Source organism: Coturnix japonica, chromosome 9 (assembly GCF_054131305.1).
Source record: "Coturnix japonica strain WE chromosome 9, WE-NBRP24, whole genome shotgun sequence".
NCBI lineage: Eukaryota > Metazoa > Chordata > Aves > Galliformes > Phasianidae > Coturnix > Coturnix japonica.
The window spans coordinates 30,170,734-30,186,043 of NC_140671.1; the positions used below are offsets into that span (position 1 = coordinate 30,170,734).

Genomic DNA, 15,310 nt, shown 5'->3' on the forward strand with positions numbered 1-15,310 from the left:
GTACCCCCCCGCTGTGGCCGCCATATTGGGCTGTGGAGGCGGGGGGAGGGGGGACGGAAGGCACGATTCGGTTCGGCCGCCTGTGAGTAGCCAAGGCCTCGCCAGGAGCACGGCACGGGTGGGGGCGGGGGGTTCGAGGATGGCGGTGCTGCCTCTGTATGGGGGTGGAGGCACAGATAGGCTGAGTCCCGGGGCTGCCGTTCCGCATCCCGTTGTGGGCCCTTGGCTCCCGTCGGGCCTGGGCTCTCTTTATCGGGCTCCGTTTGTGCTATGGGGGCTGTGGGTGAACGACCCGCTGTGTCACCCCATGGGGCGCTCTGAGGTTGGTCCTTCGCTCTGTCACCAGCACACAGCTGTAGGGCGGTGCTTTAGGAAGGCTGAAGGAGTTGGGTTTGTTCAGAGAAGGTTGCGGGGTGAGCTCACTGCAGCCTTTCAATACCTGAAGGGAACTTACACCCAGGAGGGGGAGTAAACTCTTGGAAAGGGCTGACAATAGCAGGACACGGGGAAATGGTTTTAAGTTAAAAGAGGGAAGATTTAGGTTGAATGTTAGGGGGAAGTTCTTCACTAGGAAAGTGGTTAGGCCCTGGAATAGGCTGCCCAGGGAGGTTGTGGATGCCCCGTCCTTGGAGGTGTTCAAGAGCAGGTTGGACAGGGCCATGGGCAACCTGATCTATGGGGTCTCTATGGGGTCTATGGGGGTCTATGGGGTCTCTATGGGGATATATGGGGTCTCCTGGGCAACCTGATCTACTAAATGTATATGTTTGGTGGCCCTGCTAGGCAGGGGGGTTGGAACTACGTGATCCTTGAGGTCCCTTCCAACCCAGGTCATTCTGTGATTCTGTGAAAGGGATTTTCTTTAAGTGATGAGGAAAGGGACACGCACTGTGGTGAGATCTTGTTAGCGATTTGCTTCCTTAGTATTCTATGCTCAAGAAAGCTTTTACTGCGGTCAGAGGTTTGTAACTGTGTGTGACTTTGGGGCAGGTGGCTCAGATGGCTTTTGGCCTCAAGGATGCAATTAGGTTTGTGATGGTATTGCCATAACAACGGAGTTGTTATTACCTTGTTATTATGGTATTACCTTGTTCTGCTCACCTGCTTGGTGTTCTTCAGTGGCAGTTTGGTTAGTGGGCTGTGCTCTGCTAGTTGCAAACTGCCATTTGTTGTATTAATCTCTGTAGGTCCTTCTGGCTATTGCCTTTAGAGTTATCAGAACTCATTGTGAAAGAGGAATTGTTACCGTTTGGGTGTAATCCTATATAGCAATAAGGTATGGCTTAGGTTCTTAGCTGTAAACCTGCTCCAGTGCGAAAGGTGGCTTCCCTTGATGCTTGTGACTTACAGATGTTCTTTAAGTGAATGTTTTAAAATGATGAGAGTCTAATTCTTCAACTTTGTCACATAATGTTTTGGCTTGCACTCCTTAAAGGAGCCAGTGGGGTTTCCTTGAAGTCAAAGAGACAGTGTTAACTGCTTGCATTGCTTGGCTTGCCATGGAGGAACTGCATGGATGATGAACAGTCATATGTAGTTGCACATACAGAGGTTCTATACACCGAGCAAAACATCTCTTCCACCTGAAAGCCATTGGTGGCTTTATAGACACGATTTGTTTCTTGGTCTTTGTAGGTTAATCTTTGCAAGATTGGAGTGGCGGGTCTGCCTGTAGCATGTAGTTGTGATGTGAGGATTGGTTTGAGTTTTGATGTTTGCCATCTTCAGAAAATTGTTATTCAATCATCAGTAGATTGAATGTCGTTTTTGTTGTGCTTTTATATCTCAGGTTGATTCAAACCCACCCCAAATAAAGCACAAAATGATGCTCAGCTAATAGTGCTGAGTAATTTCTTTCTTCTGCAGTGCAGTGGATGGGCAGAATAATAATTACTTCCATTTTGTCTGTAAATAAAATGTCCATATCTTTTTTTAGTTTGACTTTCCATTGGGTTTTGTTTTCTTTTTAGCCATAACTAGAATTGAAATGGACTGAATCTTTTGAAGCCTCATGATCCTTTTTCCCTTTTCCGATGTAACAGGACTCCTTTTTTCCTACTTCCTTTTTATTCCATAGGATCTGGTTTTCTGATATTTATAGGAAATACTCAGCTTCAAGATTCTTTGACTGCCCAGATTGTCCTCAGTTTTCCCACTGCAGTATCTAAATCTGTATTTTTCTGATTTAATGATGTTTCACTCATATGTGCTGTCATCTGAGGCTCCGGAGATGTTAATATTGTGGTGAAAGTCCTCCAGCTGTCCCAGAGGTGTGTAGTCCCACCCCCAGATGGGGACTCCAGGAAGTAATGTCAGTAATGCTTTTGATGATGTGGCAGATGTGTTTCTGTTTAGAATCCATTTCATTTTGTTTGCTTTACATCTTCAATAGACTGATAAAGCTTAGTTGGGCTTAACTCAAGAGTAAAGATCTCGAATTGGCAGTAGGAACATGCACTTAAAATGATCCCCTTGGTATTTTCTCATCTGGAGTCAGAATCCTGGCCCTGTTCTTTATGTGTACAGTTTTGCCAATACTTAAAACTATTCTGTGACTGCAAAGATCTTCACGTTCTTTAGATAAACTCACTGAATCGTGTTTCGATTTAGGACACATGTTTGTTTCTGTAGCCTCTTGTGTACAGAGTCCTGAACTTAAATGCTTTGCTGTCTGGTTACTCTGTATTTGAAAATCTTAAGCAGCTTGAAAAATATATATATTTATTTTGGTTTTGTTCTTTGTCTTTAGACACTGAGGTGACAGGAGGGTGGTGCTGCAGTGCATATCAATGCTTAGATGTTATAACTCAGCTCCTGCCTTATCAAGGTGATGTCTAACAAGGCTCATTCCTGCATTTCTGTGTGGACTTGTTTTTCTTTCCCTAAAATAGATTGGATCCCCTCTTGCCTTTGTAAAAGTTCCCTTTTCTTGACCTTCTTGACAATTTCTTTTAGAACTGAATTTCTTTTGGAATAAATGCCTTCTCTAAGAATACTCTTCATTTTTCCCTTCAAATAGGGTTATCCAAAAGAATATAAGAACATAAGACATGCTATACTATGAAGTTTCACAGCGCTTAGGTTTTTGTTCCGAATGTTACCTATGTGTTGTGTTTTATTTTCACAGCAACCATGTCAGAAGGGGACAGTATTGGTGAGTCTGTTCATGGGAAGCCTTCTGTGGTCTATCGATTTTTCACAAGACTTGGACAGGTTGGTTTTCTTTAGGATTTCTCTGACTCCATTAGAAGCAGGACGCGGTGCAAAGCGTAACGAGTTTGTGGTTGGATGGAACTGCTGAAATACTGATATCTGTGCAAAAGATTTCATTTGGAACGTGTTAAAAATAGACAACAAATATTCTAATGTTCTAAAATATTCTATTTAATGGAATATTTAATGGATATGTATGATGCTGCACAGGGGAAATATGTTCTTATCATCCAAAAATGTTGCTTTATGTTCCTTGTCATAATCATGTTAAGGAAAGTAAACTTAAGGGAGATAGCAAGGAATGATTTAAGATCTAGGTTTCTTTCTGATGCCCCAAGGATTTGGGTTTTTTTTGGCCTTTGTGGAAATATTGAGCTTTTATTTTCAAAGATCTATGTTTATAATTGAAGTTAATTGCAATGTTTCATGTTACTCTCCAAAATATATTTACAAATGCTTACTATTTCTAATGCTGCTCTGAAATATGCACTGGGCATCATATACTTTACAGCTGCATAATTTGTATTTCTTCCTAGATCTACCAGTCCTGGTTAGACAAATCTACTCCATATACTGCAGTGCGATGGATCGTAACTTTGGGTCTGAGTTTTATCTACATGATTAGAGTTTATTTACTGCAGGTAGGAAAACTGGGTTTACTGATGGATAGTTTGAGATATCATCTATTTTTTGTGGTAGGAGGATTTCTGGAGCTACATTTTGTGTCATCAGAACACACTAAGGGTAAATCAGGTAGTCTGAGGAGCAAGCAATTGCTGTTTTTAAACTCATGGCTTCAGACTATAGAATTTGTGAATGCTTAAGATTATTTATTTGATGGTAACGTAAAGTGGTGTACAGGAGGTCTTTAACATTTTCTCCTCCATTTCCTTCCTTTCTTTAGGGTTGGTACATTGTGACATATGCCTTGGGAATCTACCATCTAAATCTCTTTATAGCTTTCTTGTCGCCAAAGGTAGATCCCTCTTTAATGGAAGACTCAGGTACGATGAACAATTCATTCTGCAGTAATTTTGAGCTTAAACTTCCAGCTTATTTTATCTGGTGTAATAATGTAAGGATGTGCAATTTCAGTCTGACGCTGTATTCTTTAACTTGCTGAAATTCCATACAACTTGACATTAGGAATTGCTGTGAAATTGGTCACCAGTGATGTTTTTTATGGCTTGAACAATTCAGTATTGTTAATCTTTATTTTGACAGATGGTATATATGACTTAAGTTCTACCTACAATAACTCAGTGACCTGATACTCATTTTTGTTATCTATTTTTTTTAATGGGAAGCCAACCCTGTTATATTAAAACTGCAACAGTAACTGGAATCTAGGTAATGGTGAGAAAAATTGACTGTTATTTTATCTTCTCCAGATGATGGTCCTTCCTTACCTACAAGGCAAAATGAAGAATTTCGGCCTTTCATTAGGAGGCTCCCAGAGTTTAAATTCTGGTGAGTCAGTCTATCTGCCCACGTTCCATTTCTGTAACATGTAAATATCTGCATTAATTAACAGTGACTGGTGTTGAAGGATTAATTGTTAATGCTATTTTTAAGGCACTCGGCCACTAAAGGCATCCTGGTTGCTATGGCATGTACATTCTTTGAGGCTTTCAACGTTCCTGTTTTTTGGCCGATCCTTGTGATGTACTTCATTATGCTGTTTTGTATCACTATGAAGAGGCAAATCAAGGTAAATTGCTAAGAACAGATAATAGCATTTGTGATGTCAGAATGCATGGTGTTGCTTCAACCCCTATCAAGTTAACTGCATTACAAGTATTAAATCTGTTGTATACGTTTCATTTACAAGAGAAACTTGAAGACTTAATACCTAAACATCAGGTGTATATTAAAGGAAAACAAAAGTGCTTGGGGAAAAATCTTCATGTGGTACATATACTAAACTTCATGCTTCATTCAAAAAAATTTTTTATCTTAAAATTCAATCTGTTTTGTTTTGTTTTGCTTTGTTTAATTAATCTTACCTACTTCAATTCTGAGGTTAACTATTGCTGTTTTTAATGGAGGGTTCTTTTAGAGTCTCTGGTGGGGGAGAAATCAAACTCTGATCAGTTTGTGTGAGTGAGTTGTAAATTCTACCTAAATATCTTGCTTCTAAAAATCCATATTTTTCTCTTCACAGCATATGATAAAGTACAGATATATACCCTTCACACATGGCAAGAGGAAATACAAAGGGAAAGAAGATGTGGGAAAGACCTTTGCTAGCTAGAAGGTGCAATCAACCTTTTGACCAATTCTACTTATAACTAAAGGAACGATTTTTGAGCCATTGTAACAATGCCTTTTTTTCTTCATAAAAATGATTGAGTTGTGACAAAGCAGTTGAAGTTTCATTTTAAGAGGATCTCGCTATTTTTATCTGAAGTATCAGTTGCGTGAAGAAACTGGCATTCTAACCAACTTGCTTTGAGTTTATCTTTTGTAAGAAGTTGGAGAAACTTTGGATAATCCCCTGGATTTGGGATAACGGTTTTCTTTCAGTATCCATTGCACTGGAGAGATGAATGGCTTTGAGTTTGATGTTTTTACATAGTTCTTCTCAGTATCACCCTGAAGTGCTGTGCACGTATGTAGGAAAAAAGCCAGGTGGCACACATGATGCTGTTTTCTGCTTCATGGCCATGTGCTATTTTCATATAACAATTCAGTAGACCTAAATAGTTGCCAGTTTGCTAAATGCATGGTATTACTGAGTCATAAATATAAATAGAAATATACAAACGTAAAGATTTTGCAGTAGGGAGAAAAACACACACACAGCTTCTAAAGTAACTCATTTCTGTTAGGTTTCAATGCCAGTTTCACCATTACATCTCCTAGCAGATGCTAAAATTGGGTTCCTTTGTGATGACTCACAGCTTTCTTCAAAATCTATTCCAATTTCCTTTGAGGATCTGGAATTATAAATATATATATTTTAATTGTTTTAGTTGGAATTTCTTTCATACCCAAGGGTTTCTTGATTAACTTAAGCCAACTTCATGCAGCCCCTTCAGAATATACTCCAACTGGCTATAGGAGACAAATTTTGTGGGTTTTAACAAAAGTTTTCATTTTCTATAGTTTAAAAAAAAATCAGATAAATGACCTGCATGTGAACTTTTTCATGTGATACAACTGCATTTTTATTAAGTGACTTTTTAATTCCAAAATTTATTAAAAGACAGTGTCCCCCTTTGCTTGTTCTCTATTATCTTTATATATAATATATGTACAGAAAGATCTAATAGTATTTATGGATTCTTTGCAGTAGTGGTTACCCTAAGAATTTTTCTTCACGTGACCTATTTTAGATCTTCAGGGAACATTCACTGGGACAAGGTAGATAAAGTTTAGCTCTTCAAAGATTCTAAATGGAGAATAGTGTCAACTTCAACTGATGCCTTATTGGAAAACATATGTAGGAACCCTTTTATATGACTTCGTTGAATGAAGTCATGGTGCCCTAGAATTCAGCTTTTGTGGAACCTTGAAAAGAGAAAGGTAGTTTAAGTTGATGTTGGCCTGGTCTTTGCTTGTCAGTGTGTGTTTTTCTTATCAGTATGGGAACTATTCTGACTTCAAATTACAGAAACAATGCATCTAGAAAGGGCCTTACAGAAGTACCTACCTTTGATATTTGTAGTTCTTTGTCCATAAGTCTGAAAGCCCTAACTTGGAGGTTTACTGGGGTTTCTGAATATATGGGTAAATCTTGGAGATTTGTATGATTTATTATTTTGTTAATGTTGGAGTGACTCCTTAGGAATGAGATATGAAAAACAGCCATTGCGAATTAGATTTTTACCTTCACCTGATAACTAATCTGAGTGGAAGCATAAGAACAGATTGCTTCTCATTCATAGATGTATAGCTGTTCAATATTCAGTGAGATTAGTAGTTTTCAAATACATTCTGTGGATGACATCAGGACGACTGTGTAATTCCCTCGGTGACTCGCAATTTCCAAAGTCCAGACAAGTTTGGCAGCATTTTGTTAAACTTTGCTCTACTTTTATCACTGAGGAGTGATTAATTACTATTACAGAATGCATGAAAAACTTGGTTCACCAACTTCACAGCGACTTCCCAGTCACTGATTGAGTCCTGTTTGTTTCTATGTGCAGATATCTTTCCTCGCTGTTTTTCTTAGTAAAGAGAATGCTTATAATGCAGTCACTTCCTTAGCTGGTCACATCTTTGAGTCATATGGACCATTTTTATGCCATGGTTGTCTTCACAGTTTTAAACATGGGGATGCCTGAATTTTTTCTAGTGTAAGAAGAGGAAGATGTTGCAAATCTGAAAATCAGCTTTTGTACAGTAAAGCTGGAGTGCCTGCACTGTAACTTGTTTTCTTCCGTTTATAGGTACAAAGAAACACTCATCTGATTTTTATTTGAGGATTCATGATAACACTTGAAAATTTAATAATTAACTAGCTAACTAGCATCTCTACAATACAAATAACTGTTAAAAGAAGTGCTCTTTCTGTAGCTGGCCCCTCCAATCCAAGTTTGGTGCTATTTGTGCAAGATTTATTGAAATGAACTCATGATCCGCCAGTGGATCATATGGACTCCCCTCTCCATCTGTATTGAAGAAACAGAATCAACTTACTCTTGCACACACTGTTGTGTTGATGATGTGTTAATAACTGACAGTCTTATTTTTTCCCTGATGCTGTAAATACTTATATAACAGAACTAGTTAGTACTTAGGGAAGTAAACTTTGGGTAGTGCTGCCAAATCCCTCCTTACTATCACATATTGGCTCTGCCTAAACAGTTCTTGTTGCCATAAAGAGAGCAGGAGGCTTGTTGCTGAAATCAACTTCTTCCCTGTGTTAGACAAAATGTAGACTGTTATAAAACTAATTTGTTACAGTTGGACATAGTTTACTATTAGTATCCTGTAGTGGAAATGCTGAGTCACAACTTCCCACCTGGTAGGAAGGCAGGGCCAGCCCAGGGGAGCTCAGGTGCATGCAGTGTACTGAGTGACCAGAAGGGCTGGAGCCAGGATCCAGCCCTCATTTAGGGGTTGGCAGTGGTGGCAAGGGGATCTTGCTGGAGATCCCTGTTCTGAAGGTAAGCAGCTTCTTTTCCTTTATTTATGTGCCTATGGCTGTTGTATTTGACCAAATCTTTTTGCTGTGGCCTGGGATATTGCTGCCAAAAATCCCACTGCAGGTGAAGGAAGGACGTACATCCTTTTGTTTTCCCCTGAAATCTACAGCGAGGACTCTTGCAACATTAATTACCTAAAGGGAGTGTTAAAAGTAGTCAAATGTTACTTAATGCCTTAAGCATGTTAAGAAAGATTGAGAGATTTGTTACTCAGATTTAGAGAAAACAACTTAAATTTTTCACTGTCTGAAGTGGAGACTATCACATTTGTTTAAGCAGCTTTTAGAAAGGCACTTTTAATATGGTCAAGAACCATAATGCAAGAAACAGGAAGAGGCAGAAATAGATTTATTCTGTAAAACAGGAATGAAGTGCCACCTTGTACAGGCAATTACCAGTTTTACAATAAAGTCTTGTTCTTGGACTAACCTGAACTGTATGACCACTCTGTATGAAGGTATGAGAGCAGAGGCCCTTGTATTGTAATGGGATTTTTCCTTACAGTTGATAGTGGCGTAGGTAGATCAGTTTCTGAGGGGGAAACTTCTCTCTGCACAGCGGACATTCTGTCTACAAAAAGCAAAGCGAGATTCTAAATTGCTGTTTGGGTAAAAAGTTAAAAATAAAGAAAAAAGCAATTTTTACTTGTAAAATAAATGGATAATGCTCTATTCCAAGATAGCTGTAAAAAAAACCAAAAAACCTTAATGGATGAAAGTTATTTCATTAATGCAAGACAGAATCATCTTAAGTTAGTGCAGTTAGGTTGTAACTTACCCCTTTTTACTGGAAATCAGAACATTTATCAGTTCTGTTCTTTGCAGTCAGAATTATAGCCTGGGTCTTTCTTATGATCATGTCTGACTTCTCTAGTTAATTCAATGGCCTTTCAGTGGCTGAGTCAGAAACAACTCATTTTCCTTATCAAAGTAACATATAGTCATTATATTCTAATACAGTATATGAAACTCAGTAAACATATGGGGGGATTTTGTGTGTCTTAGGGAGGGAAAAGGTAATATTTCAACAGCGAGCTTGACAGGTATTTTTGAGTAGAGATTTCATAACGTTTACTCCTGGGCTGTTTGTGCCACTGTACTTACTCTGGTATTACACCACTCTGTGATACATTCCCAGCAGAACAGGTGCCCACAAGGTGTGGCTGTTGCATGTCTTCGTTCCTCCAAACACAAAGTACAGCGGGACTGGCGCCCAGTAGCTTTTTCCTTTATTGTATTTCTAATCAACATAGGTATTAATTAGATTTATGAGGTCTGTTTGCAAGAAATACTTGTTAACACAGAATCTTGTAAAGCCCTCCTTCAAGTACTTTCTGTGAGAGTCCCATACATAAAACCAAAATGTGACATCTAAGAGATGTTTAATAAGTGAGCGTGTCCAGTGTTATGCTACATCAGGTTCCATCTCAAGTTAAAATGCAATTCCAGTGCTCTCCCTGTTCGTGAAAGCCATCGCATTGCCCATTATTCCCACTATATGCTTTTCCTATTACATAAAGATCAACATACTTCTGGAGAGCTAGGTTGCGGTGTAGTTTCCATTCCTGCCTTGCTCTCTGCTTTTGTTGGAAGCTGTATATCTGAACACCAATTGTCAGAAGAAGATGGAAGAGTGAAATTATTCCAAGGAACCTGTAACTTGATCGAATGCTCTGATCTTCTCCTTGTAGTCCGCCAAAGTGCACCTGCATAATGCACACAAATAGAGACATTTAGTAGCTTCAATTTTACAGAACTATGCCTTGCCCTGTAATCAATAAACCCCTTATCTCCTTCTCACCCAGTCTGCACTGTGCATATTATAATCAGCTAAATTCTATATCCCCTTTGTGCACACTGAAAGAAGCTAAAATACTGCGGTGCGCGTGATTTCCACACAATAGATCCACTTACATATCTGATTCCTGCAATTCTTTTAGATAGGTGATAAAAAGTGCCATGTATGTAAAACACTGCCAGATGCAGCCGACGAAGCAAAGGGATGGATTGTTTAAGGATGTACACAACTTGTAGGGTTGTTTTCTTCTGTTGCTCTGTAAGCTTCCTGACTTGTTTCTGAATCCAGCTTCGTATTAAGGTTCTGCCGGACAAGCCAAGTGCTGGGTTGCTTTGCAAGGTTCTAGCCTCATCATCTTCTATCTGCAACTCATGTTCCAGATGCTGCAGTCCCTTTTCTAAGTAATAGGGTACTATAGTGTGAAGAGAAACGAAGATGGCACGTCGAAGAAAAGACGGCACCCTTTTCTTGGTTGGGTCCACTTGAACAATGTTGACGTATTCTTCACCCAGAGTCTGATAGCCTAGATGCGAGTAACAGAAAATAAGTGGTTTTAGTGTGTGTGGGTGAGGGGGGTAACAAGTTTTGGTGTTCAGAAATAGCTGTGTGTGGTTCTAGTTTGTTGAATGAGCTGAGCAATGCATTTACATCAGCAGTTGCTATCTGGTTTTAGGGTTAAGGTGGGCACGTTACCTGACAGAGTGGTGAGGGCAAAGTATGCGACGTCAGAGAGCAGCTCGATCTCCCTCCTCCACTCCAGCCACTTCTTGGCCCCTAAGAAATCAGGGTGGATGTTTTAATTAAGGCTCGGACTGATCTAAGCCTCACTTCCATCCCCGCCCCGTGAGGCAGCGCGCAGCCGGGATCCCGCTCCTCCACAGCGGACCGGAGCCGTCCCACCCCCATCACCTCAGCCCAACCCTCAGTAGGGTCGACGTTACCCGCGATCCCATGCAGCGCAATGCCGGCCCCGCTGCGCAGCCCGCTCCGGTACAGCTCGTCCTTCTGCCCGCACCGCACCAACCGAGCCGGCCCGGCAGCGCCCAGCGCCATGATGCGGCGCAGGGTGATGGCGTCAAAGCGGCTGGGCGGGAAGCTGAAGGGAGGTGCGGTACCTCAGAGCTCCGTGTTCTCACAGACCATCCAGCTGAGCTGTTTTAATGCGCTAAAAGGGCTGTAAAGCTGTTCTGAGCTGCTACACATTGCTCCATCTGTAGCCGTATAACCGGTGAGATTAAAGTGTTTGTGAAGTTTGCAGCAGGGGGAGCTCCTGTATCATAAAACCGCCGTGCACAGCGGTTTGCATCGCCTGCCCCAATGAGCTGCCCCACACAGCTCATTTGTAATATATATATATAAACGGCCCCGTTTATATCATGGCTCTGTTTAGAATTGGAGCTCACCTCATAGCCCTGTATGATTTAATGCTGCTCGAAGGTGTGTTGTCCATCCTTCTGTGCATCCCACAGTTCAATCGTTAAGAAAAGCAACAAATAGGTGAAATAGTCAGAATTACGAGTCTTGGTGGCGTTCTCCCCATAAAAATAGTTGCAGCTGCAATATCGTATATGCAGTGCAATAAAACCATCCCGACTGCAGTTTAATCACACTGTTCACTGTGTAGCAATCGAAGGGTTAACAGTGGCTTGAATTGATTGAGAATAATGTGAATAATGAGAATAATGAGAACATTAGAACATAGGAATTCCAGGGGGAGCTGGGAGCAAACAGTGGAGTTTTGTTGGTGCCACTGCGAGGCTGAGAGCTGAGAGGTTGGTCACAGCACTTGGGACAATTCCAACTTGGTGTTCATGATACGGTTTTTGAGTCTACAGGGTGTTCTGTCACCATTTTTGCTGTAGTTATTCCATACATTTGTCTTGGTTTTATAGGTGGAGAAGCCGAGGAAGCTGTCAGTTTAGCCTGAACATTGAAATGCTGGCAAATGAGCTCTTAATTAGGAGATTGGAAACCATTTATGAAGCTGAAGATAAGGCAAGGAGGCTTCCAAAGGTCAGATTTTCTTTTCTTAAATAACTGTTGTTGTGGTAAATAATAGCAGAGCTTTAAAATAAACTGTAGTCAGAGTGTATCCAAGAAGAATGAGAAAATAAAGCTATGGTTTGGAGGACGTTGTGGGTGATGGAGTCTATTCCTACTTTTTGGTACATGGCTGTTTTTGCCATGGAGAACCCAAACCAACCTTAGCAACACCTGTAAATCCAAAGTGCCAGGCTATTTTGATTTATGGTAATTGCTTTGGTTTTGCATCCATTCAATCTGTTCCTTGCTTCAAAGTTTTATGAGGTCATTTTGTTAATTATTTACTAATACAGATATATATATTTTCAGCTCACATATTAACTATTCCTTATCATCACCCAACGTTCCAGGCTGCCAAGACACTGTTCCTAGAACTGTTAAAATGTGTTTAACTTCCCTGTGCCTGGCTATTATTGACAAACTGAATGGATTCTGTTATGTTCTACACGTTATGCTCCTGAGTGAAAAAAGGGAAACGTTCCATATCCGATGTAGCTGCTCTGATGTGCTTTGGGGCAGTTAATTGTTATTGCAGCACCAGGAAGGAATTTACCTCTGTGTAGGATGAGTTTTGTTTGTTTGTTTAGCAAACAGTGTCTGCAGTATTTCCCCGTATAAGGAAAAACAAGTAACTGCTGCAATAATTAAAGCATCACTTGAAGTTTCTTAAGCCCATGCGAGCAAAGTTGTATCCATATTGGTATATCGTAATTTGTATTTAGCCACTCATTTAAATGCGGACATTCAGCACTTTTCTTGCCTTCTCTTTTTCCCCTAAATCTTCACATCCATTTGTGGGGTAGAAATTTCTGTGCAGACTTTGCTTCCATTGCAGACTTCTCAGCTCTTCCTTATAACAGACCCGATAAGGGAGTGTCTTGCTTTACTGTCATTAACACAAGGAAGTCCAAAATGTAAAACAAACGCACCGCACAGTAATGATTAACTTTCCCTCCCACATGTTGCATGTCTGTGTGTTATTAAGTATGGTTTTACCACTGCAGACCTGCTAGTGTTATGGAAGAGGTTTGGAGTGCAGCTTTCAAACACCGCAATAAGCAGATGTTTCAGTTTCCAACCTGAAGAACAGGTTCTGCAGATATAAAAGCAGCTAAGTGTCTGTTCAAGATTGTTACCGCCCTCTGACTCCTTTTGCCTCCTCCCACTTTGAACTTGTTACCCTGGAGCCGAACTGTTTGAATAAGGGCTGTAAAAGCTGCTTTGTGATCAGTTAGCTGAGGGCCCTCAATATGTGAGATGCAGGGGAGGAGCTTTCTCTCTCAGGTTTTGCAGTTCCCTCCCCTCTGCTTCTTATTTTTTTTGTCATGCTCATGGAAGTTCCGATGTACCATGCAAAGAAGTTGGGACAGATTGACTGCACTGTCCAGAGAGGAGAGACAAAGGTATGTTTGTTTGGTTGGTTGGTTTCAATTTCTGCCTTCTGTGTCAGGAATCGTCCTGGTGTGTTTTTAACACACTCACTCTTAAAATCAGCAGTGAATTTTATCATACGCTACCACAGGAATGCATGTAGCTTTATGATTGCGGCAGTTTGTTGCTTCTTGTGCTTTCCTCTTTTTGAAGAAAGAATAGAAAGAGCACCACATCTAGTGCTTGTTTTATGCTGGTTATGCTTTCTTTTGTTATGAAAATCTGTCGGACCTTGGAATTCTCTTAGTCCTAAAAGTTTTGATTCTTTGAGCTTGTAGGGATGAAGGGAACTGAGTTTTATATTAGCAGCTCGGACTTTCCTAACTGGACTATTCTCTTCAATGCAAGAGACTAACACATTCATTGCAAGGTGATAACCTGAGCATCAAGCTCTTGAAGGAACACAGGGACAAGATTAAGACTTGAATAAGAAAAGTTGATTTTAAAATAAACTTTAGATATTTAAGTGAAATACCAGAAAGTAACATAACCTCTCTGATTCTGTGAGGAGGAGTTAGTGAATCACGACTTGGAAAGGTGTGTGTGACCTGTCGAAAGGATGTCTGTGGTCTGGAGTTCTTTTGTCATTGGTTTGGACTGTGGACAAGGAATTTTTAGTTCTTTTTTGGCATAACAAAGTGAGTTAGCATTGCAGAGATTGGCAAATAACAAGGATAGCTGCGCTGCGTGCTGTAAATGCCTCAGGCTGCAGAGTTTAGATGTAGATCTTAAGCATACCCCAAATCCTGATGGTGATAAGTTCTAGAAACATGTTTCATTTCATGATACGGGTGGGTTCTACTGCTAAAGAATAAAATTGAAGCAGGGTAAGGGTTACTGCTGGCTGTGGTTTGCTTGGGCTGCGAAATTCGTGCTGTCTTTGGAATATATTGAGTTGTTTAAAGGAAAGTGGTTGAAGTTTTGTCTATGAGATGACATTTTCTGTTCTTACTGAGTGGAGAAAAATGTTATCTACGTAAAACTCTTTGTAGCCTGCTAAGAAGGAACTGTTATGTATGAAGGGACAGTTTGGACCAGCTGAAGGACAGAAGGTTTGTGAAGGAAGGTCGGTGACTACTGGTGAGATACACTGGTTATCCAAGTGCAAGAAAGATTGTAAGCTATCCAAGGGACTGCATCCCCACCAGAACTACCTTGCAATAACCTCAATACCAGCATGTGAAGAACAGACAAATAATTGGCCTGCTCATCTCTGATGTGTTCAGTAGCCGGGCTGTCTGCTTCTGGGTGCCAAAGGTCGTCTGTATAGATTAAAGACCGTGAGCAGACATAGATAAATTTGCACTGATAGCTTTCTATTTAATTTACATCTAATTGTGTCCTGTACCACGTCGTATTTTGGTTCTTTTTACCCAAAGAATGAACCTTTCTGATCGTTTGCCTGAAATTTGTTTCCTTCAGTATTTACTCTGCTTTTAAAATCAAATAAACAGAATATAGTACTAAATATAATTAAAAGGGGCCAACTTACTTGTGAATGTCACTGTAATTTGTCCCTGTTAGTTCCATTAGTTTGATAGAGATGGGGAAATGACCATGTAGGTGCATTTGTGAGGGAAACAGGGTGAGGCTGAAGAGATTTTTCAGTAAAGAGAGTCTCTGAGTTAGTCCGGATCATCTGAATTTACTGCAACGCATTTATCATGCTCCAA

General features: G+C 40.4%; 3 protein-coding genes across 11 annotated transcripts in view; 2 read left to right on the forward strand and 1 right to left on the reverse strand.

Annotated features, from left to right (window-relative positions):
* Positions 1–10: 10 nt before the first annotated feature.
* RER1 (retention in endoplasmic reticulum sorting receptor 1) lies at positions 11–6,436 on the forward strand. Of its 7 annotated transcripts, none has more exons than XR_014931874.1 (8): positions 11–82; positions 2,750–2,827; positions 3,128–3,213; positions 3,750–3,854; positions 4,118–4,217; positions 4,605–4,683; positions 4,763–4,924; positions 5,378–6,436. XR_014931874.1 is itself a non-coding variant. In XM_015882613.3 (8 exons), exons 3-8 carry the CDS (start codon positions 3,133–3,135, stop codon positions 5,465–5,467), a joined length of 591 nt encoding a protein of 196 aa, XP_015738099.1. In that variant the 5' UTR covers positions 11–82; positions 2,750–2,827; positions 3,128–3,132; the 3' UTR covers positions 5,468–6,436. The 7 variants fall into 7 exon arrangements, 5 of the variants coding, with proteins under 5 accessions (XP_015738099.1, XP_085365317.1, XP_015738098.1 ...); XM_015882613.3 differs by having other exon boundaries at positions 4,789–4,924; XM_085509190.1 differs by lacking the exon at positions 11–82 and adding an exon at positions 2,078–2,270 and having other exon boundaries at positions 4,789–4,924.
* A 2,263-nt stretch (positions 6,437–8,699) lies between these two features.
* PEX10 (peroxisomal biogenesis factor 10) lies at positions 8,700–11,231 on the reverse strand. The gene is made up of 6 exons (XM_015882595.3): positions 11,105–11,231; positions 10,857–10,937; positions 10,280–10,686; positions 9,896–10,071; positions 9,470–9,605; positions 8,700–8,936 (listed from the first exon to the last, which is right to left on the reverse strand). The coding sequence occupies exons 1-6, from the start codon at positions 11,214–11,216 to the stop codon at positions 8,865–8,867; spliced, it is 984 nt and encodes a 327-aa protein (XP_015738081.1). The 5' UTR covers positions 11,217–11,231; the 3' UTR covers positions 8,700–8,864.
* Positions 11,232–13,473: 2,242 nt separating this feature from the next.
* PLCH2 (phospholipase C eta 2) overlaps positions 13,474–15,310 on the forward strand; it is a 63,450-nt gene continuing 61,613 nt past the window's right edge. For all 3 annotated transcript variants that reach the window (XM_085509144.1, XM_085509152.1, XM_085509159.1), the window contains exon 1: positions 13,474–13,609. The gene's annotated coding sequence lies outside the window, so the exon portion shown is untranslated. The remainder of the gene's footprint in view (positions 13,610–15,310) is intronic.

Bases quoted from the DNA above. Each gene is read 5' to 3' on its own strand.
- RER1 (XM_015882613.3), top strand. From the start codon at position 3,133: ATGTCAGAAGGGGACAGTATTGGTGAGTCTGTTCATGGGAAGCCTTCT. The intron at 4,218-4,604 runs GTACGATGAACA...TATCTTCTCCAG, and splicing joins CTCTTTAATGGAAGACTCAG to ATGATGGTCCTTCCTTACCT. The intron at 4,925-5,377 runs GTAAATTGCTAA...TTCTCTTCACAG, and splicing joins CTATGAAGAGGCAAATCAAG to CATATGATAAAGTACAGATA.
- PEX10 (XM_015882595.3), bottom strand. From the start codon at position 11,216: ATGGCGCTGGGCGCTGCCGGGCCGGCTCGGTTGGTGCGGTGCGGGCAG. The intron at 10,938-11,104 runs GTAACGTCGACC...CTGATTTCTTAG, and splicing joins TGCGCTGCATGGGATCGCGG to GGGCCAAGAAGTGGCTGGAG. The intron at 10,687-10,856 runs GTAACGTGCCCA...ACTCGCATCTAG, and splicing joins TGCCCTCACCACTCTGTCAG to GCTATCAGACTCTGGGTGAA.